The 27,929-nt window shown below is 34.5% G+C and overlaps 1 protein-coding gene across 10 annotated transcripts in view; it reads left to right on the forward strand.

Moving 5' to 3' along the window:
* The window catches only part of KIAA0586 (KIAA0586 ortholog), a 117,360-nt gene that overhangs the window by 15,211 nt on the left and 74,220 nt on the right, over positions 1–27,929 (forward strand). For 9 of the 10 annotated variants that reach the window (XM_070513689.1, XM_014864293.3, XM_014864292.3 and 6 more), the window contains 14 exons: positions 77–230; positions 2,375–2,542; positions 3,543–3,666; positions 7,995–8,127; positions 8,750–8,967; positions 9,387–9,459; positions 11,211–11,438; positions 12,345–12,519; positions 15,091–15,285; positions 16,973–17,160; positions 19,031–19,141; positions 20,326–20,406; positions 24,223–24,416; positions 25,973–26,091. In XM_070513689.1, the coding sequence (XP_070369790.1) occupies positions 77–230; positions 2,375–2,542; positions 3,543–3,666; positions 7,995–8,127; positions 8,750–8,967; positions 9,387–9,459; positions 11,211–11,438; positions 12,345–12,519; positions 15,091–15,285; positions 16,973–17,160; positions 19,031–19,141; positions 20,326–20,406; positions 24,223–24,416; positions 25,973–26,091 (2,161 nt within the window). The remainder of the gene's footprint in view (positions 1–76; positions 231–2,374; positions 2,543–3,542; positions 3,667–7,994; positions 8,128–8,749; positions 8,968–9,386; positions 9,460–11,210; positions 11,439–12,344; positions 12,520–15,090; positions 15,286–16,972; positions 17,161–19,030; positions 19,142–20,325; positions 20,407–24,222; positions 24,417–25,972; positions 26,092–27,929) is intronic. The other variant, XM_044773657.2, reaches the window with a different exon arrangement.

Raw genomic sequence — 27,929 nt, forward strand, 5'->3', positions numbered from 1 at the left:
TAAATTTCAATGTACTTTGTCTTCTAACTCTTTCAAATAATATTTGAAATTAATAAAATAATTTTATGTTTTGTAGACTCATTTCATTAGTGCTGCGTTCAAGACTGGTCGTTTTCAGCCTGTTGCTATGCCTGCTCCTAGAGCAGTGGAAAAATATTCTGTAAAACCAGAACATTTAAACCTTGCTAGCAGTAATCTATCTTCATATAACACGTTTGCTTCCAAACAAGGTAAAAATGTGTTATTCTCTATGAATAAAAAATGTCAGCTGTGAATTTTCTCTGTGGTATATAAGCTGAAAATTTATTTACTAAGTTGCAGGAGACTAAGTCTTTGTTTTATACAATCAGTTCTTTTTTAGGTCAAGTAATTTTTAGGTAATTTTGAAATACATTTAGTGAAGTTATGGATCATGTTCTGCTTTCTGGTTTTAATTAATAAATAAATTGTCAGAAGCACTTACAAATTTAGAAAAATTTTACTTAGCTAGTATCAAAATGCTTGTAATCAATTCTCTAGTTCTCTGACAAACTGCATATTTACTGTTTTTCTTGATTCTGTCAGGAGAGAAACCACCTGAGTATAATTATAAACTATTTCTAGATATTTTCAAAGAGTTAGGAATACAAGCCTATCTTAATAGAATTTTTAAAATCTTTGTTTATAATAACAAAGGAATACATAGCTTGTTTGTGTTAAACCTTTGGAATTTAAAGTAAATCGATTGGATTGTAATTAGTCTTTGGGTGGTGAACATGATGTAATCTACATAGAATTCAAATTATATTACAATGTACACCTGAAAGTTATATAATGTTATGATCCAGTGTTACTGTAATAAAAAAAATGAAAAATTAAAAAGATAAAGTAAATAAATAAATGTGTCTCCAAATTATCAGTATTTGAATAATGAACTAATGAACATCAAGGGGCTATCCCTTTAATGATATACAGATCCATGTAGTACAACATCCCCAACATCTGATTTGTTAGAACACTGCTGTGTTACAGGCATTAAAGATTCCTTATACTCGTAAGTTGCTTTATGTTTTAAAGCAAATGAGTGGTCCTTACAAAACTGGTATGAAGTAATATGACTCCATCTTTAAGTTGTGAAGGGAGGAAGATGAAGCATGGAAAGGTTATGACTTGCCTGCTCAAGGTCACCTGGTTGAGAGTGAGTGTCCGAGCTACGGCCAGAACTAGGGTGTTTGTAGTCGGGATTTATAATTCTCTAATGTGCCTCATAGTCCTAAAGTGGATCTCCATTTCTAATATTTTTCTTTAAATGATACTTACTGAGCAAATCAGTATGACCCAGCCATGTACTTTCTATGGAACTGGACACTTGTTTTCTACTCAGTTCTGGAGAATTACTTGGTTATGATTTTGGTTTTTTAGTCTTGAGTTTTAAAGGAAAAAGATATCTGTTTCATTGGTTGTATACTGAATTTGTGTCTTTGTGTATTTTAGAGACAGTAACATTAAAAGAAAAAAATGAGTAAAAAATTCAACAAATTAAACTTTTAATTTTTCTATGCTTTTTCTTGGGCATATGTCATTTTTATATACTTGTAATGGTAGCATAAATAGAATTTTGTACTGCTTTTTTACTAGCGTATCAAAGGTATTTCCCATGTTTTACATAGTTATTTCATAATTTTAATTTTCTTTTATGAAGAAGATTAGCCCTGAGCTAATATAGTATCTGTGCCAGTCTTCCTCCACTTTATATGTGGGTCGCCACCACAGCATGGCTCATGAGTCGTGCAGGTCTGCACCCAGGATCCGAACCTGCAAACCCAGGCCACTGAAGCAGAGCACACCAAACTTATGGGCCAGCCCCCATAATTTTAATTTTTAATGACAAAAAGATAATCTGTTAAATAACAGCTTCACAATTTACTTGACAGTTATCCTGTTGTACTCAGGCAGTTTTGGGGGGGTTTTCCTATATAAATAATACTGTAATGAAAATCATCATATATTTAATGTTATTTCCTGAGGATAAATTCCCAAGAGTAAGATTACTAGATCAAAATACATAAAAATTTTAGGACTTACTATACTTAGTGCCAGATCTTATCAGTTTCCATTGCCATGAGCAGTTTCTGGCTGTGCCATTTTCACCACAGCCTAAATAGCAGTGAATATTGTAATACTTTTTTTCTTATTTATTAGCTGTAAGTGTAAAATGTTTATAGTCTGTATTTCTTTTGATTTCTAGTGAGGATGAAGTTATTTCTATATATATGTTAATAATTTGTGTATCCCATATAATTCTGGTTTTATTTTTAAAATAAGAAGAGTAGCACTCTACAATTTAAAATTTTTTATAAGTTAGATTTATGATTTTCTTTATTTTCTATTAAAGCACCTTTGAGAGACATTGATGATAAGATTTTTGATAAACAGAAATCTCCTTTGGAGACACCAGCACCTCGCAGGTTTGCTCCTATACCCGTTTCGAAGGATGATAAAATAGCAAAGAGGGAAAATCCTATGGAAGAAAAAGAAAATATGGAGATGTCAGGTCATACAGGTAATAAAGCAATGATAATTAGCACTCACTGCTTTTATTAGCCCTATCTCAAATTAAGAACATGCTTTATAATGTTCTGTACTCGTGATTTATAATTCTCTAATGTGCCTAGTAGTAAATCAAGTGGGATCTCTATTTTTAATATTTTTCTTTAAATGATAATTACTAGGCAAATCAACCTTCTTAAAATTCTTTGTAGAAGGGATTGGAGGTATACATTTATAGTTATTATGACTATCTTCTACAGGTTATTTCTTAAAACTTTAATGAACAAGTTTTGTTATTAATAAATAATGCTTTGCTGAAGGTAAGGCCGATCATTTTAGAGAATGTTTATGTTGTTTTGAGGCATGAATTTCAGTAATAAAATGCAGAGAAATTTGACATTCATTACTGGGTTCTGTTGGAAAAAGTCCTATTATATGAACTGTTTAATAGTTCAAGAACTTTTGTAAGTGTTTGTTACAGATCTTTAAAATATAGCCATTCTAGTAAAAGTAGGTGAACATGTTAAATATAACCTTTTATTCTTGGAATCATTTAAATGCATTCAAGTTTTGCCTTGGATGCTTTTAAAGAGTTTTAAGGAATTTAAAAGATAATAAAATCTTTAATAAACAAACCAATCTCACCAAAAAAAAAAGTTATTACATAGTCTCATTAAAGATGAGGCTAAAGGGAAGATTCAACTAATAGTTGCTGTGAAGAAATAGTTAAATCTCTCTTTTACTATTCATAAAAATTGTCTAATTTACTGGGCTTTGTGATGATGATACTTCTCATTCAAATTCCTTTTTTCTGTGATAGAAATATATTCAGGCCTAAACTTTTACCTTTATGGTGTGTTTATTGCCTATAAATAAAGTGAATTGAGTATAAATAATAATATATATAAATAATCATTATAAGAAGCTAATTTAGTACAAATATATATGAGTTATTATATAAAAGAGAAATGAATTAGTCCTTGAAAAATGATACCATATTTCTTCTATTGTAGGAAATGTAAGACTATTGGAGGAAATTTTGAATAATCATGATTCTTTGACAAGAAAAAGTGAATCTTTGGGCAAAACCTCACCAACTAGGTCAAAAATACGATGGAATCCTGAGAGGAGAGACAGGTAAAAACAAGAGATTGGAATAAAAGCTATGTTGAATAGAAATTTCTTCACAGTTCTAGAATTTCTTTAGGAATGTCAATAAATTTATAGCATTGCTTTTTAAATTGTCTTAGATTTAGTTACTATTTTGTGCTGCTAATACATCTTCTCTCTTTTCTATAATATAGTTATAAAGTGAATGTTTCTAATTTTCTCAAAATGCAGATTATTAATTTCTTTATTTTTTTAAAGATTGGCACCTGAGCTAACATCTGTTGCCAATCCTTTTTTTTTTCCCTTCTTCTCCCCAAAGCCCCCCAGTACATAGTTGTATGTTCTAGTTGTAGGTCCTTCTGTTTCTGCCGTGTGGGATGCCACCTCAGCACGGCTTGATGAGTGCTGCTAGGTCTGCCCCCAGGATCTGAAGTGGTGAAGCCCTAGGCCGCTGAAGCAGAACGCATGAGCTTAACCACTTGCCCATGGGGCCAGCCCTGCAGATTATTAATTTCTAATGAATGCAGATTATTCATTTCTGATAAAATGATATCTGGGACTTGCTTTAAAAATAATCCGGGTCTGGCCCTACGGTTGAGTGGTTAAGTTTACCTGCTCTGCCTCGGCAGTCCAGGGTTTTGCCAGTTTGAATCCTGGGCACGGACATGACACTGCTCATCAAGCCATGCTGAGGTGGCATTCCACATGCCACAACTAGAAGGACCCACAGCTAGAAATACACAACTATGTACTGGGGGGGCTTTGGGAGAAAAAGGAAAAATAAAATCTTTAAAAAAGAAAAAATAAAAATAATCCAATGCAAGGTAGGAGAAACTGGGTTGAGAGTGTAGATGAAATGAAGATAGTCAAGAGTCAATGATTATTCTACTTAAATAAGAATATATGGAGGTCATTATACTATTCTTTTTACTTCTTTGTATGTTTGAAATTTTACATTATAAAAGTTTTTTAAAAATCTAGTCAATTTAGGCCATGATAATTTTATTTATCTTGAATGTCATGAAAACTACAGTAATAACTAAAAGAGCCACATTTTTAGTAATTTCATGTGGAGACAAAGTACAGTTTTAGTCCATTTACGTTTAATGTAATTACTGATAAAGTAAGATCTGTGTCTGCCATGTTGCTATATGTTTTCCATGTGTCTTAGGTCTTTTTTTAATTCTACTATTCCTTTATACTGCCTTCTTTTGTGTTAAGTAGATATTTTCTAATGTAACGTTTTAATTCCCTTGTTTCTTTTCTTTCTTTTCGTGGAGGAAGATTGACCTTGAGCTAACATCTCTTGCCAATCTCCCTCTTTTTGCTTGAGGAAGATTCACCCTGTGCTAGCATCTGTGTCAGTCTTCCTCTATTTTGTGTGTGGCTCACTGCCACAGCGTGGCTTGTTGAGTGGTTTAAGTCCACTCCTGGGAACTGAACCCAGGCCACTGAAGTGGAACACGCCAAACTGAACCACTAGGCCAGGTAGCCGGCCTCCTTATTTCTTTCACTATATTTTTTGAGTTATTTTCTTAGTGTTTGCCCTTGGGATTGCAATTAACATCTTAATTTAAAACAATCTAGTTTGAATTAATACCAGTTTAATTTCAGTAGAATTCAAAAACTTTGTTCCAGTATAGCTTCATTCCCTTCCCCTTTCTTTCTGCTGTTATTGTCATACAAATTACCTTTATACATTATAAGCACATCTGCACAGCTTTGTTATTATTGTTGCTTTTGCAATTGTCTTTTAAATCAGATAGGAGAAGAAATGAGTTATAAACAAAAATACATTTTATACTGTCTTTTATATTTACCTATGTAGTTAATCTTTACCAGTGTTCTTTATTTCTTCATATGGATTCAAGTTAGTGTCTAGTATCCTTTTATCCCACTCTGAGGGACTCCCTTTAGTATTTCCTGAGAGGGTGGGTTTGCTAGTGATGAATTCTGTCAGTTTTGTTTATCTGAAAATATCTTAATTTCTCCTTTATTTTTGAAGCACAGTTTTGCTGGATATAGCATTTTTGGTTGACATTCTTTTTCTTTCAGTACTTTGAATATGTTGTCTCACTGCCTTCTGGACTCCATGGTTTCTAATGAGAAGTTAACTGTTAATCTCATTGAGGAAACTTTGTATGTGATGAGTCATTTTTCTCTTGCTGCTTTCAAGATTCCTTCTTTGTCTTAAGCTTTTGACAGTGACTCTGATGTGTCTATGTGTGGATCTCCTTGAGTTTATCCTACTTGGAATTTGTTGAGCTTCTTGGATGAGTGGATTCATATTCATTAAATTTGGGAAGTTTTTGGCCATTATTTCTTTATTTAGTTAAATAGTACAAATAACCTTTCTCCTCTCCTAGGACTACGTGGTATATTGATATGCTTGATGGTGTTTCACAGGTCTCTGAGGCTCTTAATTATTCTTCATTCTTTTTTCTTTCTGTTTCTCAGACTGGATAATCTCAATTAACCTATCTTCAGGTTCACTGTTTCTTTTTCTGCCAACTCAAACATGCTGTTTAGCCTCTCTGGTGAATTTTACATTTCAGTTATTGTATTTTTCAACTCCAGAATTTCTATTTAGTTCTTTTTTTCTTTCTTTTTAAAAAACAGTTTCTATTTCTTTATTGATATTCTCTATTTGGGGAGACTTCGTTCTTATACTTTCCTTTAATTCTTTGAACGTGGTTTCTTATAGTAATAGCTAATTTATAGTCCTTGTCTAGTAAGTGTAATATTTGGAGTTCCTCAAGGACAGTTCCATTAACTATGCTGTTTCTTGTGTATGAGCTGTACTATCCTGTTTCTTAGTGTGTCTCATAACCTTTTGTTGAAAATTGGACATTTTAAATAATATAACATGGAAACTCTGGAAATCAGATTCTTCCACCCTCCAGGATTTGTTATTGTCATTCTTGTTATTGCCTTTTGTTTAGTGACTTTTCTGGATTAATTCTGTAAAGTCTGTATTCTTTGTCATGTACAGCAAGTCTCTGTTTGGTTAGCTAAGTCGGCTAGTGATTAGAAAGAGATTTCCTTAACTCCCTTGAACAAATAAGCCTCCCTCTCTTTGCCAGGGGGATATGTGTGTGTGTGCGCTCTCGCACATGTGTGTTGGGGCACACCTTCAGTGCTCCAGCAGTTTGTAAATCTGTCTCAACCGTAGCTTCCTACTTGCACAGAGCCTCAAGGTCAGCCAGACAGGAGAGGTTAGGCCCTTCTCAGGCCTTTCTTGGGCATGCGCATAGCCCTGTACATGCATGTGACCTTCTAGATCCCCAGTAATATGTTGGAGTTTTTTAGTGCTCTACCATGGACATCTCATTCCCCAGACTTTTAGTTTATTGGCACCCTTCTTGTTCACCTCAACTGGAATGGCCACCTCAGGCAGCTGAGATGTTAAATGATTGCCACTGTTTTTGAAAAATGACCTAGGGATAGATAGGGTTTCTCACTGAGCTAGCTCTGAGTCAGGTCAAATAAAGAGAAACCTTGGGAATGGGACTTTTTGAGGAGCTCCAGACCTGTTCTGCTCGTTTGAGTGGCTGTGAGGCTGTTGGTTCTCACAGCTACAGTGGTTGTGAGGCTCTTGATTTTCAAGGCTACCATGGAGTTGGGGAGAGGGTTCTGGGAACGGGGCAAACTAAAAATGCCATAACGCTTGCTATCTTTACCAAGAGTCAGCCCTTTCTTGATTAAATGTTCCTTGGGTTGTTGTAAGGCTTTGTTTAACTTCCAGAGTTATGAAAAAGCTGATTTTGACGGTTTTTGCCAGTGTTCTCTTTTCTCTTATGCAGGAGTGGATTTTTAGAGGTTCTTACTTTGTGATTCTGAAAGTGTTTCTGCATGTTAGTTTCTTCAAAGCAAAACCTTTCTCTGCTCTTTTCCTATGACGCCTATACCAGTCTGGTCAGAGAAATATGAAAGAAAGAGTAATTTTGTCTCTTGTAATTTTCTGTGTTTTCAAGTTTAATCACATAATGATTAATTTCATTGTATAATTTTAATAGGACACCATTTAGTAATTTATAACTAAGAATGTATCAAAGTTTTATGTAATCAAATGTTTACTGAATTTATGACAATTTAGGAAACTTTATTTATTTTTAAAGATTTTATTTTTCCTTTTTCTCCCCAAAGCCCCTGGTATATAGTTATGTATTTTTAGTTGTGGGTCCTTCCAGTTGTGGCATGTGGGATGCTGCCTCAGCATGGCCTGATAAGTGGTGCCATGTCTGTGCCCAGGGTTCGAACTGGTGAAACCCTGGGCCGCCGAAGCAGAGTGCGTGGACTTAACCACTCAGCCATGGGGCCAGCCTCAGGAAACTTTATTTTTAAATCTTTTACAGCACTGACACTCTGTCCCCTCAAAGATTTCCTTCCTATGAAGAACTAGGAGCAGCTAAAGTGACTGTGCAGAAGTCTGATGATGTTCTTTATGATCTTGGCCAAAAGAGGAAAGAAACAAATGGCATACTCCAGGTAAAGCAGGAATAGGTTATTAAAATTGATGATTAGTTATGGTAAAAATTATGGAGAAATAAAAACATTATCAAGATGGAAAGCAAGAGGAAGAATGAAGATAAAGCACTGAAAAGGACGTGTCAGCCCAGTCTGTTCTATTTACAAAACTTTTCCAGAAGCCCTCACCAGGTGATTTCTGTTATCACTCCCAGTCTAGGACTGAGCCACGTGACTACCTTTAGCTTTCCAGCTTCTGTTGGAGAGGGAGGAAGCAGAGGAGAACTTTGACTGGCCCTTGTTTATCTAGTCCACAGTGTTACTGTGCATACCTAGAGCCACCTTGCTCTTAATTTGTTTTAGCTTTCTTCGCCAGATAACAGCTTTTATTGGCCACTGGACTGCGCAGAACTTCTGTGGACTTCCCAGCCCTGTTTCACTTAACATTCACAGTAGTACTTCTAAATGGAAAGAAAACTGAATTGCCAAGTATTCTTTTATAGGCTCTTCATTTTGACAAACTGAGTCTTTTGAATATATGGGCGTAGTGTATAGCCCCAAACAGAGTAGTAGCTCTTGTTTGTATTAATGTAATTAATATGAGTTTTACATGGTGACATTTTTGCCTTTGTTTCCTTTTAAGCCGAAAGAATCTCTGATTATGTCGAGGCTTGCTGATCTTCCACAGAATTCCATTAAGCTTCAAAAAACCAGTACAAGATCTGTATTGAAAGATGCTGAGAAGATTTTGAGAGGAGTCCAGAACAATAAAAAAGTACTTGAAGAAAACCTGGAAGCCATTATTCGTGCAAAGGATGGAGCTGCCGTGTATTCATTTATCAATGCTCTATATACCAACGGGTAAGACATGTTGGCAACCCAAGGTTCTTTATGAAACTGCCAGTTTTACAGGCTTCCTTATTTTTTTCCCTAAGCATTTCGTTTTGCTTAATGTGTTTTAATGTTTAGAAAAGGTTCTTTATTACTTTTGACTATGTGGACTTACTATAAAGTTGGAATTTAGATATATACATGTTGCTGTTACTTTTTACAGATGTAAATTTTCCCTTTAATTTTTTTTCTCTCTTTGGTACATATCATCTGGGATCTTCATGTGCTTTTCAAACATTTGGTGAAAACTAATAACATTGGTTTTTCCTTTGCAGGTGAAGGATGTTGGGCTACATAGTAGATTCAAAACCAGATAAGAGATCTGATCCACGTCCTGTTCTCAGGATGTTAAATGCTAATTTAAGAAAATTCTTTTCTCTCTTTTGTAGAGAGCTGTCAGAGAAGATTCGGATCAGAAAGACAGTGGATGAGTGGATTAAAACTATTTCTGCAGAAATTCAGGTAGGAATTGGAAAAAACAGAATTAAGTAAATTCTTAGGAGATGACATTGATTCAAATTTATAAGTATCATGCTTATTCTCAAAATATTCCTTATATATAAGTCCACTTATAGTTCTTAATTTCATTCTGTCCCTCTTTATATTTAGTAATAACTTTTATCTAACAAATGCTTTGTCTCATAAATTATATTATGGCTCTTATCTGGCAAGTTGTTGGACAATAACTAAAATATGAGAAATATGAAAGAAACTTTACTAAAAGCCTTTAGAAAAGGAAGAAGTATACTTGTAAAAACATTTCAAGGCAGCAGATTTGGAAGCCTTGGCTTACCAAAGGAAAATCACCAAAGTTACTTAAAGGGATAATACCCTGTAAGCCTTCTGAGGTTACTGCGTTTACAGAAGTCAATTCCAGATAGAAAAACTGCCACTTTCCCTCATCCACAAAGCTCATGGTATATCTTCAGACATTAGCATTACAAAAATCTGAGAGTTATTTTTATTACCGTGTCAATAATTTACAGGAAATTCTTAAAATTTTATATATTTGAGGGAGCGGAACTAAACAGGGTAACCCTGTTATTTTTATCTTGGGGTGCAGAGTGTTTTCTTCCTGACTGTAAGATGTTTGTAGTATATGCTTACTCATAATGGTAGCAAGATGAAATGTCAGTTCAGTTTCCATAGCAATAAACATTGAAATATATTTTTAAACTTTGTTGTTTAAGAATACATATCTTGGAGCTGGCCCTGTAGCATAGTGGTTAAGTTCGTTTGCTCCACCTCGACGGCCCTGGTTCGTGGGTTCAGATCCTGGGCATGGACCTATGTCGTTCGTCAGCCAATGTTATGGCAGTGACCCACATATAAAATAGAGGGAGATTGGCAACAGATGTTAGTTCAGGGCGAATCTTCCTCAGGAAGAAAGAGAGAATACATATCTCTAATGCATTTAGGAAGAGTTTATATTAGCTATTATATGATGCACCAGAAAAGAAGTTGAACTAAGAGTCAGAAGACTTGGAGATCAGCTCTGGCTCTGCAGACAAGTAGCAATGTATGTCATTCTATTACTAGGAATTCTATGCAAAATATATTTGTTTAAAACTTCATGCAGTTTTAACTTATAAATATTTATTTCAGAGTTTTATAACAAAGTGGGTTACTTTTTTGGAAACTTTTTTTTTTTTAAGATTGCTATTTTTCATTTTTTTCCTTTTTCTCCCAAAGCCCTCCAGTACATAGTTGTGTATTTTTTAGCTGTGGGTCCTTCTAGTTGTGGCATGTGGGATGCCACCTCAACATGGCCTGATGAGCGATGCCATGTCCGTGCCCAGGATTCGAACTGGCAAAACTCAGGGCCACCAAAGCATAGCGCGCGAACTTAACCACTTGACCACGGGGCCGGCCCCAGAAACTTATTTTTTAATTTAATTTTTTGAACAGTTACTACAGGCATATGGTTCAAACATCAACAAATGTAAAAAAGTTTATGATGAAAAGTTCCCCTCCTACCCATGTGCCTCATCTATTTCTCATTCCCCTGCTCCGTAAAACACCAGTCTTTTTAGTTTTTTGTTTATTCTTCCAGAGAATTTTTAGTCATATATAAGCCAGTATCATTTATTTATAAAACATTTAAAGCTGCTCAATTGTATTTCTATAACAGAAAATAAATTCTAATACTTTTGATGTGAAGGCATTGCTACTTGGATTAAATTTTAAGTAATTTTAATTTTGGTTATGTTAAGGATGAACTGGCAAGAAAAGACTATGAACAAAAGAGGTTTGATCAGAAGAATCAGAGGACCAGGAAAGCTCAGAATATGAGTAAAGATATTAAAACCAACACGCAAGACAAAACAGTAAACAATTCTCTAATTCCAAGAAAACATTGTCAGAAACAAAAAGAGGAGTATGTTAGAAATCCTCCTGTGAGGAGCAAGCCTGCTGCAGGCTCACAGAAAGAGAGAAGAGAAGTAAGAGCCTCCTCTGGGCTTGTGCCGTAGGTGTTGCATTATATCAGTCATTCCCTGTAAGATAGAAATGATGACGTGAGTATGAAAATGTTTTAAAAATGTGAAGGACTATACAAATGGAAACTCTCTTTAAACTGTTGATATTTAAGGTTTTGGATATCCATAATGTGGGAAGCACTGCACAAAATGCATAATTCCTTCTGAGATCCCAGACTTAGAGTATTTTAGTTATAGCAGGTATATCTAGAGATCATCTAGTTCAAAAATTAGATTCTCTAGTTCATGGTACTCAGAATTGTATTTCATTCTTGTGTGTGTGTGTATGTATATTTTTTGTTTGTTTATTTCTCAGTTTAACAAATGTCTGTTTAGTGCCTCATGATCATGAGGCAGGGTCCTGTATACTACAGAGGGAATGTTTTTGGCTGCTCTAACGAGGCTGTAACTTTCTTAGTGCCAAACATTGTTGGGCAGATTAATAAAGCATCTACTTCAAGCTTTGGATGTGTTAGATGCTCAATAAATGCTACCTTTCTGTGGCATTTAGATTATGATTGAAGGCGGGATCAAGAATGCACAAAATCCTTTAAAGGCTTGATTTATACTGTATTATTGTACTTGAATGTAATTAATATGTAATGTGTGTTTAAACTTTACTTTTTGGTGCTAAAAATATTTAGTAGTGTAAGAACTTTCATGTTTCTTGGTAGCATGATTTTCATGCTTTTGAAAACTATAAACTATTGTTTGAAAGCTGTATCTGAAATTTAAGAGCCATTAACATCAAGGACTTTTCTGAGATCATTCTTAATATCGTACTTAAGCTGGCAAAAAGAGGCTTTAGAAATAGGGGACAAGTGTTTAATGACTATTTTGCTGGTGAGTTGAATACCTTTGTGTACTTAGGGATTTTTGAAAACAGCCACAGTGATACAAGATGAGGATTATATGCTGCAAATTTATGGAAAACCAGTTTATCAGGGCCATCGCAGCACTCTTAAAAAAGGACCATACCTCAGGTTTAATTCTCCATCTCCTAAGTCCAAACCACAGAGACCAAAAGTAATAGAACGAGTTAAAGGTAAGGAACCGCATATTTTGTGGTAAACCTCACTTTTTATGGTATCAGTTTAATATGTGAAGTTTAATTTTTGCTTTTTACTTGTTAGTTCAAATTATATAATGCTTAGGGATGGAAAAACAATTCCTTCTAAGAGAAAAGGAAAAAATGGACCAGATTCAAGGTGCAAGAGAGGAATAAGTGGGAAGAATTAGGGTTAGATGGTGCCTTTAGACAAACCATGATAAAATTCACATAAGATGATGAGACTTGCACAATTTAAGTTATAATCCAGGGAAATAGGTATTTTCTTGAAGACCTTGGTTCGTCATGTTCTGTATGAATTGGAAGAAGCCATAAGCTGAGTATTACCACAGAAGTGCTCATAGGGACTTGTACAGTTTTGTTTGTTCTCAGAGCCTTAGGTAGCAAATGTAAAAAATTTTTTTGATGCTTTTGTACACAACCAAAAATATCTTTAGGGGCCCGTGCGGTGGCTCAGCAGTTAAGTGCGCATGTTCCACTTTGGCGGCCCAGGGTTCGCTGGTTCGGATCCTGGGCACCGACATGGCACTGCTTGGCAAGCCGTGCTGTGGTAGGCGTCCCACATATAAAGTAGAGGAGGATGGGCACGATGTTAGCTCAGGGCCAGTCTTCCTCAGCAAAAAGAGGAGGATTGGCAGCAGTTAGCTCAGGGCTAATCTTCCTCAAAAAAAAAAACCAAAAAAACCTTCATTTGTCACTGTGTGTTTTAACTCACATCTATCATTTCACTAGTATATTTGAGTATAACTTTTAGTTAAATTTTGAGTCTGTAGACTTTGGTTACATTTTGAAGTTTCTCAATTTGTACTTGAGCGGCCAGCCAGCCACTTTGACAATATGCCGTAAGTAGTGGATACCAACTATTTTTCTTTCTTATCCTTTCTGGAAGTTGGAGCCATGGCAGTTGCTTTAGTTTTCTTTTCATTTCATTTCTAAAAGTGAGGTGATCACATAGGGTGTCTGTTTTAGTAAAGTATATAGCTTATGGATGATCTTTCCCCTAATAGATGATGCTTACCTTAGTATTTCCTCTTGTTAATTGGAGCTTTGCTATTAACTTATATTTGAGGTTTTGAAAAGCCTTTGCAAAAAATAACTTGAGGTTTAAAAAACTTTCAAATCTTAAAAACTTTAAGTTCAAAATACTTTCAAATCTAAAAAATCCTGAGACACGTGCTCATCCTTGGGCCTTGGTACCTGTTGTTTCCTCTACCTGGAGAATTTTTTCCTCAGATGCTTGCATGGTTCACGCTCGCCGTTCTTTCCATCTCTACTGTTAGATGTTAGCCCCTCAGAGAGGTCTACCCAGACCATCCTGTCCAAAAAATGATCTCCTCTCCCTCTCTGTCCCCTCGTCCTGCCTTACTGTTCTTCTTAGCCGTTTTCACTGTCTTTATTAATTGATTGGTTGCTTTCTTACTAGATTGCAAGCTTCATGAGTACAGTTGGTTTATTCCCTACTGTATTCCCTGTGTCTGGAACAATGCCTAATACATCTTAAATGCTGAAAAAAATACATTTTAAATAAACACTGAAGAAAAATATTCATTCAATTGAATGAAAAAATACTAGAGAACAGGATGAAAAAATACAGATGTGCAATAAAATTTTTCTTCCTGGAGTCATGAAACTATATTTAAAAGTCTGGATTCATAAAACTACTCACCTATTAAAAGGAAAAATGTAGTAATTTCAGGAAGTTATTTAAAAAATATTTTAGTTTCTTTTTCTTTTAAGTTTAATTTTTAATTTTAACTTTTAAGTTCCTTTACTTTTCTCAGGTCCTGTAGAAACTTATCTTCTCCAAAGAGACATAATCAGACAAATTTCTAATTTTTTAAGAATTCAGGATTTAATGTCTATATAGATTTACTTCATAGGAATAGAAAAAAATGTATAATGATATTAACTTCTGTAAAGTTTTGATACTTAGAGAATATGATTATCTGTACATACTTTCAAAGGATAAAGGCTAATTATTCAGAATTATGTCATGAGTAAAGTTGTAATGAGAGAATGAAAAAAAAATCCAACTCCAAAAATGATCATTAACTTTTTTGTACCTGTAAGAAAAAGTTTAATGAGTTAAATAATACAGTCTGAATATGCTTTCAAATTTTCATTCAACGTTGGTTTCCTGGTCGTTGTATCTATTCTGTCATAGTAGTTGTACAAGGTGTTACATCTATTCAGGGGTTCAGAAACCATGACCTGTAGGTGAGCTGCCTGTTTCAATAAGTAAAGTTTTATTGAAACATAGCTACACTCATTCATTTCTGTATTGTCTATGACTGCTTTCATGCTACGATGGCAGAATTATGATGTTGCAACTGAGACCACGTGACCCACGAGACTACAATATTTATTATCTGGTCATTTAAGAAAAATTTGCCAACCCCTGGGTTGTATGTTGCTTCTGTTTTGGGACCCTGTAACTTTTTTATATAGAATGAGATCTTTCTGTGAGGAAGAGTTGCTGTATTTGTAGATTGGATAGTAGATGTTCAAACAGTATTTTTAAATACCTGCCATTGATGAATATTACAGGCACTAAAGTCAAGTCCATAAGAACACAAACTGACTCTTATGCAACAAAACCCACAAAGATGGATTCTAAGCTGCAACGTTCTGTTGCTGTGGTGCCCCCTGGTGAGCAGCAGTATGTGTTCAGTCCAAGCCGAGAAATGCCTACTTTTTCAGGTACACTGGAAGGTCATCTGATTCCTATGGCAATTCTTTTAGGTAAGACCCAACAAAATATATGGAGTAAATTTTAAGTTCTTATCAGGAGTAGCAGAACTTACAAAATGGTGCTGACATGATAGTCACCTGCCTTTTCCTTCATGTTGTTTATATTTGTGGGTAGGGCCTTACTGTGTGTAACAGAAGTCTCAGAAATGATGGGTTCCTGCTGGAATTCCACTCACAGGAAACATTCATTTGGTATTTTATAGTACATTGCTATAGATGAAACGAAATTTAAAAGTGTTTATACATGTCATAGATAGTCATAATAATTAAAGAATGCAAGAATTTTGATTGGTTTAATATCATCACGTCTTAGGAGAAGTACTTTAAAGTACCTTATATGTCCTTTTGAACTAGGCTGCCGTAAGTTAAAATTGTGTGGTTGTATACTGTAAGCCCATAGTGAGTTATTATTTGAGGTCTCTCACACTCATCATTTTAAAAACTGAACAAGGGGCCGCCCCCGTGGCCGAATGGTTCAGTTCTTGCGTTCTGCTTTGGCAGCCTACAGTTTCACCAGTTCGGGTCCAGGGTGCGGACATGGCACTGCTTGTCAAGTCATGCTGAGGCAGCGTCACACATGCCACAACTGGAAGGACCCACAACTAAGCATGCACAACTGTGTACCAGGGGGCTTTGGAGAGGAAAAATGAAAATAATAAAATCTTAAAAAAAAAATTATTAAAAACTGAACAAATCATGTTTTCTTTCACATTAGCCCTTTAAATCTAGTTAGCTATTTTTTTTCTTTTAGCGTCATTGCTATTCCTTAATTTTGATGAATGATTTAAATATGAATATTTTTCAACATAAAAGAGAATTTTTAATTTTTGATATTATGGGTTAATGGCATGTCAACCTGGTAGTTAATGTATGTTCAAACATACCTTCTGTTAATATAATAACTAATACTTATGAAGCCCTTTCTGTGTGCCAGGTACAGATCTAAGTACTTCGCATGTATTAACATATTTAATCTACCCTATAGAACACATGGTAATGTGCCGAATATATAGATGAAGAAACTAAGGCACAGAGAGGTTAAGTAATTTGTCAAAGGCCACCTGGCTAGAGTGGAGCTGAGATTGAAACCCAGGCAGTCTGGCTTTAGAGCCTGGACTTTTAATGAGTACACTGTACTGTCCCTCTTTACTTTGAAACATAGGAAACAAGTGAAACTTTTGAAGTGAAAGCTTAACAACATTTTGACGGCTATGATAGATACCAAATAGTGGGCCTACGTGCTATTTATTGATAGTCAAATACTAGTGTTTTATTGTTCTTTTTGTTTCTGTTCATTGATGCTCCATGAAGATTTGAGAATAAAATTAATACAATATAAGACAGTATATTTTAGTCTTGGCTTTTGCCACTTACAAACAATTATGATCTTTGGCAAATTATGTTTCTGAAGCTGTTTCCTCAACTGTGAAATGTGGATAATATTAATACCTCATAAGCTTATTTTGAGAGTTAAATTAGGTAGTGTATGTGAAGTGTTTGGTACATATGAGTGCCAGTAAATGTTAGTTGCTGCTAAGAGGACATGATGAGTATGTTGACGGTGGTGATGACCGAGGGAAAGGTGATTGCAGAGGATGCTTTCCTTTCGAGGTTGTGTATGGGTTTTCACCTTTATTTCTGAAATGGTTGGCTCATTTTCTTCCCCCAAATTTTTTAGGACAAACCCAGAGTAACAGTGATTCCATGCCACCTGCTGGAGTGATTGTCAACAAGCCACACCCTGTAACAGTGACTACTTCTTTCCCTCCATCATCTCAGAAAACAGAAACCGGAGTAAAGAAACCTAACATAGCAGTTGTAGAAATGAGGTCGGAGAAGAAGGACCCTCCTCAGCTTACTATGCAGGTGTGCCAGGATGCATGAACAGAAAATTTTAAGGGAAAAAAATCTTTGGCTTAACTTCAGTACTTAAATTTATTAGATTACTTCATGAAAATTTTGCTTTCATTGTGAGTCTTTTGTTCTTTAAAACTATGATATTAATATGACATCTGTATCCTTGTTCTGCATGATTTAAGCTACCTTTTCTGAGCCAATGACTTGTATCCAAGTGACTGGATGAAATTCCAAAGGGAACAATTAAACAGAATATTGTAATTAATTAAAAAAAGACAATGTGTTTGACTTATATAATTAATACTTCAATCTTTATGCAACATGTATAACAAGACATGAATGAATTGAGAGAAAACTTATATGTGAAGATTAAATGTTCAAGTTGTCAATTCTTCCTAAGTTAATGTATAATTTAAGTGAAATTGTAATTGAAAAAATAAACCATGGGTTTTTTTTTTTTAACTTGAACTTTAGGATCATTTTGATATTTGAAAGAACAAGAGTTTAGAGAAGTTAAAGTGTTTTGGCACTGGTCCTGTAACAAGGTATTTCAGAAATAGCCTTGGTTATTTAAAAAAGAATGTAATATGTGATGTTTACTTCATAAATCAGTGGGAAGTAGGATTCTTGTAAATGAAATAATGTATGTTGTAATTGATAAGCAATGTGGAAAATAGATCAATTTTAGACTTCAAACTCCTACTGTATAGCAGAGGAGTTCCAAATAGGCAATAGGCCAAGGTATAACTGGGAAATAGAAAAATATGGAAGAATTAGAAGGTGGTTGCATGGAATCTTTGTCAGAGTTGAGGCTAAACCTGGATGTGAATGAAGAAAACTTAGATGTGATAGAAAACTAGATTTGAATCTATAAAGTATAAAACTTAAATGTGTAAAAAATTCCTAAATAAAAAGGAAAACAACACAGTGAGGGCATATGAAAGGAATATGCTAAGAAGAATTAATTTTTAAATATAAAAGCCTCCATAAATTAATAAGAAAATATAAATGCAAATCCAGAGATATTCAAAGCCTGTGAATAAGACTCTACAGAAGAGGAAATACAGTTTATAAGCAAGCAAATTGAATAATTTAAATCCTACTAGTTATCAAGATAATGCAATTAAAATAACAATAATATACTTCCATTTAAAAGCTGTTATTGCTGAAACAGTTATATTCTCTAATTTGGATGAAGGTTGGATAAAACTTATAATTGATTATGTTTTTGATGATGTAAATAGAGCTCACTTGGATTGTATTTGGTAGAAATTACCAAGAAGCTTAAATATTCATGCCCTGTGGCTCAAGTAATCTATTATCTGGCTATCTAGGATAATGAAGTAATTCAAAGTTTAGGGGGAAAAACCCTATATATATATATATATATATACACATATATATATATATATATGAAGAAATTTTTTGTAGTGATATAAAATAGTGGAAATAGGAATATCCTAAATGTTTATCAACAGGAAAATGATTGAATAATTAAGGTGTGTATGTTTATTGAAACATCATATAGTCGTTTGCAATATAATTATGAAGACTTAGGAAGTCTATATGGAAGCATGATAAGGTTTTTGTGACCTAATTACAATGAAAAATTATGAATGAAACTATTTTAGATTTTAGCTATGCATAAGTGGATAGTAAAAAGATAAAAGGAATAGTGAAAATGAGGTTATCTTAAGATAGTAGGATTTTATGTGTTTCCCTTTTATTTTACAAATTTTATAAATTATGCTTTCATAATTTAAAAAATTTATCCATTGACTTCACAACAAAAAGTTAAATATATGTTATTTATGTATAGATTGACAAATATCTGAGTCAAAATGATGAACAGAAAGCTGGATGTTGTGCTCTGTTCTAGGTATTACCCAATGTAGATATTGACAGCATTTCGAATGGTAGTGCTGATGTCAGTCCATCTCTGCCTAGTCCAAAGGAAGCGTGTCCTCCTCCTCTGAAAACCTGGATACAGGTACCATTCAGAAATTTATCATATAGTTTTGAGTAATGTCTGACTATAGATTTTAACTAATTCCATACAAAGTCTTCCATTATAATTATAATCTATTATAATAGTTTAGGTTTTAAGGAAAAGATTCAAAATGAATCTGGAATTGCTTATGAACTTGAAAGTTTGTTTAAGATCCTTATATTTATAAACATTCTGAAGGTGATAATCCTTAGTGTAACTTTTTGGTAATCTAAGTTGTAAGAGTCTCACATGTGAAGAAAGAATTTCTATTTCTTTGGAGAAGAATCTTGATTTAAATGAGAATTAAATTATAGTTTTCCTGAATGTGAATTTTATAGTGATAATTGGAGTTTATATTTTGGGATGTTACTTTGTCAGTATAGTATTAACATAATGCAAAAATATACCTTTCATCCTAGTGTTTATTTGCTACTGAACAATGAAGTTGTGAGTTTGCTACACCGCAAAATAGCACTGTAACTTTTCTCAGGGTTTCATCTGTGGTCAGCAAATTTGGTCATCAAGGATAGACTCTGAAGGAGAGGGAAGACACCAACAAGTTTTCACAATCAGAAGTAGTAAAATAAAATGGACCCTAAATGGCATTTGTGCCTAATTTAATATTTTTATCAGTAATTTTTTTCACCAGAAGTTTATTAAAACATACATGATTACAAATAATACTTTTTTGGCCATTTATCATTCTGCTCTCAGGAAGAGGCTATTGTGGTTTTGGTGACTAGATTATTTATAGTGAAGCCTAGAGACTAAATTTGTAAAGTAACTATTTTGTTTATCTTTCCAAATTATTTGATTGTGTATCTGTCTTTTTGTGAGTTGGTGTATGTGTATATTTGTATATCTTACACATACAAACACTTTATCTTAACTCTGGGAGAGAAATCACAATCATATCAACTTGATCAGTTGGCTTAAGTTGCATTGTTGATGGAGTCATTGACAGAAAAACTTAAATTTAATTTTTTATAGCTAGTGAAATGGAAACCTCATGGCTGGTATACTATCTTGGATTTCCTTTAATAATGAAATCAATTCTGAACAGGATATTAAAAAAGTTGGACCATGTAGTTATAAGCTTATGCTATGGGTGGAAATATGATAAATTATGTAGAAATTAAAAAGACATTAAGCACAACAAAAACTTTCTGAAAATGCTTTCTTAGACTCCAGAATTTACAGCGGTAGATGAAGAAGAGGTGAAGTTTCCAGGAACTAACTTTGATGAAGTCATTGATGTCATACAGGTAACGAAGCTTAGAAACCACGAGGAATTATTTTTCTACTAGTATTTTTCCATGTGATTCTCTTTTATTTTTAAGACTTTATTATTTTTTTAGAACATTTTTAGGTTCACAGCAAAATTGAGAGACAGGTACAGAGATTTCCCATAGGCCCCCTGCCCCCACACATGCACAGCCTCTCCCATTATCAGGTACATTTGTTATAATTGATGAACCTGCGCTGACAAGTCATGAGCACCCAAAGTCCATAGTTTACCTCAGGATGTTGTACATTCTGTGGCTTTGGACAAATGTATCCATCATCATAGTAACGTACAGAGTATTTTCACTGCCCTAAAATCCTCTGTGTTTTGCCTATTCCTTCCTCCCCAACTCACACCAAACCCTGGCAACCACTGATCTTTTTACTGTCTCCGTAGTTTTGCCTTTTCCAGAATGTCATATACTTGGAATTGTAAGGTATGTAGCCTTTTCAGATTGACTGCTTTCAATTAGCAATATGCATTTAAGCCTCCTCTGTATAGTTTCATGACTTGATAGCTCATTTCTTTTTAGCATTGAATAATATTCCATTGTCTGGATGTAGTCTGGTTTATTTACCCATTCACCTACTGAAGGACATCTTAGTTGTTTGCAAGTTTTGGCAATTATGAATAAAGTTGCTAGGAACATCTGTGCAGATCTTTATGTGGACGTAAATTTTCAGCTCCTTTGGGTAAATATCAAGGAGCATGACTGCTGGATCATATGGTAAAGGTATGTTTAGATTTGTAAAAAACTGCTAACCCATCTTCCAAAGTGGCTGTAACATTTTGCATTCCCACCAGCAATGAATGAGAGTTCCTGTTGCTCCACATCCTTGTCAGCAATTGGTGTTGTCAGTGTTCTGGATTTTGGCAGTTCTCATGGGTGTGTGGTGGTATCTCATTGTTGTTTTAATTTGCATCAGCCTGATGACATAGGATGTTGAGCATCTTTTCATGTGCTTATTTGCTATCTGTATATTTTCTTTGGTGAGGTGTCTGTTGTGGTGTTGGCCTGTTTGGTTAATTGGATTGTTTTCTTATTATTGAGTTTTAAGAGTTCTTTGTATATTTTGGATAACAGTTCTTTAACAGATGTGTCTTTTGCAAATATCTTCTCCCAGTCTATGGCTTGTCTTCTAATTCTCTTGACGTTGTCTTTCACAGAGCAGAAATTTTTAATTTGAATCAAGTGCATCTTATTCATTATTTCTTTCATGGATCATGCCTTTGATGTTGTATCTAAAGAGTGTTGCCATACCCACAGTCATCTAGGTTTTCTCTTATGTTATCTTCCAGGAGTTGTATAGTTTTGTGTTTTACATTTAGATCTCTGATCCATTTTGAGTTAATTTTTGTGAAGGATGTAAGGTCTGTGTCTAAACTCATTTTTTTGCCTGTGGATGTCCAGTTATTCCAGCACCATTTGTTGAAAAGACTCTTTTTGCTCCATTGTATTGCCTTTGCTCCTTTGTCAAAGATCATTTGACTCTCTTTATGTGGGTTTGTCTCTGAAGTCTCTCCTCTGTGTCATTCATCAGTTTGTCTCTTCTTTCATCAATACCACATTGTCTTGATTGGTGTTGCTTTACAATAAGTCTTGAAGTTGGCTAGTGTCAATTCTCCCACTTTATTCTTCTCTTCAATATTGTATTGGCTGTTCTGGGTCTTTTGCCTCTCCATATAAATTTTAGAGTTAAGTTTTTTGTTGTCTACAAAATAATTTATTGGGATTTCATTGAATCTATAGATCAAGTTGGGAACAAGTGACACCTTGACAAATTGAGTCTTCCTATACGTGAACATATCTTCATTTATTTAGTTCTTTGATTTCGTTCATCAGAATTTTATAGTTTTCATCATGTAGTTCTTGTACATGTTTTGTTAGATTTTTACCTAAGTATTTCATTTTGGGGGGTGCTAATGTAAATGGTGTTATGTTTTTAATTTCAAATTCCGCTTGTTCATTATTGGTGTTTAGGAAAGTGATTGACTTTTGTATATTAACCTTGTATCTTGCAACCTTGCTATAATCAGTAATTAGTTTCAGGAGTTTTTTTGTCAGTTCTTTCAGATTTTCTACATGGACAATCATGTCATCTGCAAACAAAGACAGTTTTATTTCTTCCTTCCAATCTGTATGCCTCTTATTTCCTTTTCTTGTCTAATTGCATTAACAAGGACTTCCAGTACAATATTGAAAAGGAGTGGTGAGAGAAGACATCCTTGCCTTGTTCCTGATGGCAGAGTAACTTTTGACCATCAGTATTATGTTACAGTGCTTTGAGAAACTTCCTTTTACTTTTGAGTTAAATATATTTTTATTTTAAAATTATAAAGTTGTTAGTCTATCATACAGTATTATCTTCATCTATGTCACCTAGCTGCCTCCATGAAACTTAATGATTGTCAGCTGTTTCCCACCTGCCTCTCATCTCTCATGCTTCCTACTTCTTGTCCATTTCCTTTGGCTTCCTTCTTTCCACTCTCTTTTTTCTTCATTCTATTACATTTGTCTGTTTGAGTTCTGGATTATTGGTAAGGTCACCAGTTAGTTTGTATTGAGGTATAAAGTTGTGAGGGGTCTAAAATCCAAGGGAAGAGCCTATATAGCAGAAAGAATTATAGAAATGATAAAATAGAAGGAAGGGAAAAGATAGGAAATGAAATATAAAGGATGGGAGAAAAGAACATGGAGACTACTTTAGTAATGTGTAGGTAGACTTTAAAGAAGACGTTTGTTCTTATTTCTTAGACTTTCAGAACTAAGTCCAGTTTTGTTAATCATAAGATGAACCCAATTTTAGAATATTAAGAGATATGCAGTACATGAAAGTTATTTGCTCATTGGTTATATCTTCTCATGTGAACTCCACATGAGTGTTTTAAAGGCAAGAATCTTATTTATCTTCATATTCCTAATACCTAGCAAAGATATTCGACAACTCTTTGTTCAATGTACAAGTGAAAGAAGCAGTTTTAGAGCTAGCAGAGGATTTAGAGTTCAAAGACAAGTGCTCCTACCCTGGCTTTGCCACTTATTAGCTGTGGACTTCATTTTTCAGTAGGAGAATATTATTTTTAAAGAGTCCTAATTTAGGAGGAGATACACATTGGATTATTTACAGGTAAAATGATATATCTATGATTTACTTCAAAATGAGACGTGAAGGGGAAAGTGGATGGGGCGAGTATAATGTCACAATGTTACCTGTGAGTTGGTCATTGTTAAAGCTTGGAATAGATACATGTTGTTTATAGATAACAGATGTGGTGCATGAGCACTGTTTTGTTTACTTTTAAATATGTATGATATTTTTCATAATAAAAAGTTTAGAAATTCCAGAAATAACTCCTTTCATTGTGATGTGATGGTACAAATAATGTATAAGATGACCAGACTGCATGTTTACATAAATGTAAATTATAGGTTCTGCAAGAGGAAGGAGTGATATTTGGAAGCAGTTTTATTATGATAATAAATTAAGATAAATTTCTAAAGGGAAATGTTAATGTTTTATGCAGGAATCAAAGTTTTCTGGTTTGTTTTATGATTGTTTAAAATGAATATTGGGTTTTAAAAAGATAAAATAATTGTGTAATTAAGGTTTCTTCAACGTGATCTGTATGACAAATGTGTATATTATGAATAATGTGATACCACCTATTTAGAAATGCTGTTGATTAATTTAGAAGTGTTGGTTAATTTGCCTACCAACTCTGCAGCCTATACTTGTCACTCAGTAAATATTGAAGAGATACACGAATATAATAGTTTTGTTTTTACTATTACCAGGAAGAGGAAAAACGTGATGAAATTCCAGAATACTCTGAACCAATTCTGGAGTTTAACAGAAGTGTTAAAGTTGTTTCTACAAAATATAATGGTCCTCCATTTCCACCAGTTGCTTCTACTTTTCAGCCCACTGCTGATATTCTGGATAAAGTAATTCAGAGAAAAGAAACATTGGAAAACAGCTTAATTCAGTGGTGAGTATACACTGGTGTTGGAGTGAATAGAATCATAGTAGCAACTACAAATGAAAAGTATTCAGTTTTGGTTGAAAATCGTCCTTGTCTCCTTTTGTTCATGAAACTTTTCCTTTACTGTATTCACTGGAAACTATTTGAGATGATGCTGAGGGCGTAACTAATTGTTGGAGGTACTGTTTCTGTCCTTGAATGTTTGTATTTAGGCTGTCTATTGTGGCAAAGGAGGCTATGGTTAAGTAACAAAAGCCTTAAAAAGGTGCACGTTCCATAATCCAGTGATTCGCCTCCAGAAATTTACCCTAAGGAAATAATATGGTTCTGCTACTAGACCATAGAATACTTAGCACCTATAGTACTTAGTACAAACAAGGCACTGTTCTCTGTGTTATTTATATATACTTACAAACTATGTCTTTATCCCTATTTTTACCTGTGAGAAACCTTAAGGAAGTTATGGAATAAACTAAACACCTGAATATTAATAGTTATTAAGATTAGGTTTAAAAGAATATTTGATGATGTTAAAAGATCGTAGTAATACACTGAGGCATAAATGAAGCAGGGTATTAATGATGTAACTGCAGTTTACAAGACCTCACTCAAAAATAAATGTGCATAGGGGCCGGCCCGGTGGTGCAGCGGTTAAGTTTGCACGTTCCACTTTGGCGGGCTGAGTTTCGACAGTTCGGATCCCAGGTGTGGACATGGGACCACTTGGCAAGCCATGCTGTGGCAGGCGTCCCACATATAAAGTAGAGGAAGATGGGCACGGATGTTCGCTCAGGGCCAGTCTTCCTCAGAAAAAGAGGAGGATCGGCAGCAGATGTTAGCTCAGGGCTAATCTTCCTCAAAAAAAAAAAAAATGCATAGAAGAAAAATTTGAAAAATATATACCAAATGGTTAACTGTGTTGATCCCTGAATCTGGGCTCCTGAGTGAGCCTTATCTGTTTTTTTTTTTAACTTTTATATATTTTCTGATTTTCTACAACGAACATCTCCTGTTGTTGATGTTCTTTCCTCTCTTTTTCTCCATTCCTTTCCTCCTCTTGTTTCCCTTCCCCTTCCTAAAAATGACCTTGGCAATAAATTTTCTTTCCTTTTTAGAAGGAAAACTACCTGTATTGCAGTCTATATATTTGTTTCCTCTAGGAGAGCACAACTGGACTTCCTCTCTAGCTCTGATCTTGTGTGGTTTTTTGTGTGTGCTTTCAGAGTAGGGAGCCCAGCATTTTAGGTATATGATTTGCCAGATAATCATTGATCTGAACCTTACCATGAATTTAGGAGATGTGTTAAACTTTTCATTAGACTAATCTGAAAGGTTTTAATTTGATTTAATGAACTATCTGCCACATGGAGATTCTGTTTCATGTGGTTTATTTTGCTAGGAGATACATTTGAATTTTTTCTTCTTTCCGATTCAACTTTCACAATGACTGCTTTCACGTGTAAATGTTTGTGTCCATAGGTAAAGGTTATTTTTAAGAGTGGTATTTCTAACACTTTAAACAATTCAGTCAAATTTAGGAATCCTTCACTTTTATCTCCCAGGGTGGAACAAGAAATAATGTCAAGAATTATCTCTGGGCTCTTTCCAATCCAACAACAGGCCATAGCTAATGTCAGTGTTTCAGTCAGTGAGGCAAGTGAACCATTGACTTCTGATATTGGTAAGTGAAATGGAATTTTTTAACTTTTTTTGTTGTTAAAGGACAAAACCTTCAGGTCGTTGTGGATTTATATATTCTAGAGGTCAAGTAGTCCTCGGCTGACGAAAGATAAGCTCTTACTTCCAGGATCACTTCGCAGCTCCTCTCTGTGGTGGACATCAGTTCTCTCTCACCCCCGTACTTGGTACTGAACATTCACGTTGCTATACCGTTCTCCATCCCCCCACCCCACATCTCTCTGCTGTTTCCCATAGCACTTTATATGTATCTTGTTCTAGTCACTATCAGATTCTATTTATGATTGGTTTACATATCTGTCTCTCTCACTAGACTGTTAATTACTCAGGATTCAGGATGTTTCTCCTTTAGTGCCTAGCCCTTAACTGACACCTGATAAGAATTTAGATATTCACTGAATGGATAAATGAGCCTGTTTCTTTATAGAACCCACATCATTCTCCTCTTCCTTCTCCTTCCTCTTCCTCTTCTTTCTATTTATCCCCGTCCTTCTTTCTCCTTTTCTTCCTCTCCAACCTCCCCTCTTCCTCCTCCTTCTCCATCAACTTTTTGGAGGTATAATTTACTTGCCATAAAATTCACCAATTCTAAGTGTATAATTTGATGAGTTTTGATAAATTAACACAGCTATATATTAGCCACACAATCATGATATAGAAAAACACTTCCATCATTCCAAAAAGTTTCCTCATGCCACTGTGCAGCTAATTCCTAACCCCCTCCCATGCCTGCTGAGCCCAAACCACCACTGATCTGCTTTCTATCACTGTATTTTTGCCTTTTCTAGAATTTCATATATATGTAATCATGCAGTACATAGTCCCTTGTGTCTATCTTCTTTTATTTAGCATAATGCTTTGACAATTATGTTTTGTGCATGTAGTCATATTACCCTCTATGGATATACCATAATTTGTTAATCCATTTACCAGTTGATGGACATTTGTAGTCTTTTAGTTTTTGGCTATTATATATAAAGCTGTGATATGAATATTTACAAACAAATCTTTTAGACATAGCTTTTGATTTCTCTTGGTCGTATGGTAAGTAGTTGTTTAACTTTATAAGAAACTGCTAAATGTTTCCAAAGTGGTGGTTCTGTTTTGCGTCCTACACAGCAGTATATGAGAGTTCCAGGTGCTTCACATGCTCGCCTACAGTTGGCGTTGTCAGTGTTTTTAATTATAGTCATTCTGTAAGCATATAGAGATATCTCATTATGTTTTTTATTTGCATTTCCCCAATGACTAATGATATTGTACAGTTTTTTTGTGTGTGCGTGTGAGGTAGATTAGCCCTGAGCTATCATCTGTACCCATGTTCCTCCACTTTATATGTGGGACACCGCCACAGCATGTCTTGATGAGCGATGTGTTGGTCCACACCACACCTGGGATCCAAATCCATGACCCCTGGGCCAACAAAGCAGAATGAGTAAACAACCACTATGATACCGGGCCGGCCCCTGTTGTACAATTTTTAGTGTGTTTATTTCCCACCTGTATATTTACTTTGGTAAAGTATCTTTTTAAATCTCTTGCTCATTTTTAAATTGGAGTTTGTGTCTTCCTATTATTAAGTTGTAAAAGTTCATTACTTATCCTGGATACAAGTCCTTTATTGGACATATGTTTGCAAATATGTTCTAGTTTGTATCTTACCTTTTTGTTTTTTCAACATTATCTTTGGAAGACCAAAAGATTGATTTTGATAAAGGTTAATTTATCAATTTTTCTTTTATAGTTTGTGGAGTTTTTGGTGCATTATTTAAAAACTCTTTGACTAACTTAAGATCATTTAGATTTTCTCGTATATTTTCT

Source organism: Equus asinus, chromosome 7 (genome assembly GCF_041296235.1).
Source record: "Equus asinus isolate D_3611 breed Donkey chromosome 7, EquAss-T2T_v2, whole genome shotgun sequence".
In the NCBI taxonomy this organism is placed as follows: Eukaryota; Metazoa; Chordata; class Mammalia; order Perissodactyla; family Equidae; genus Equus; species Equus asinus.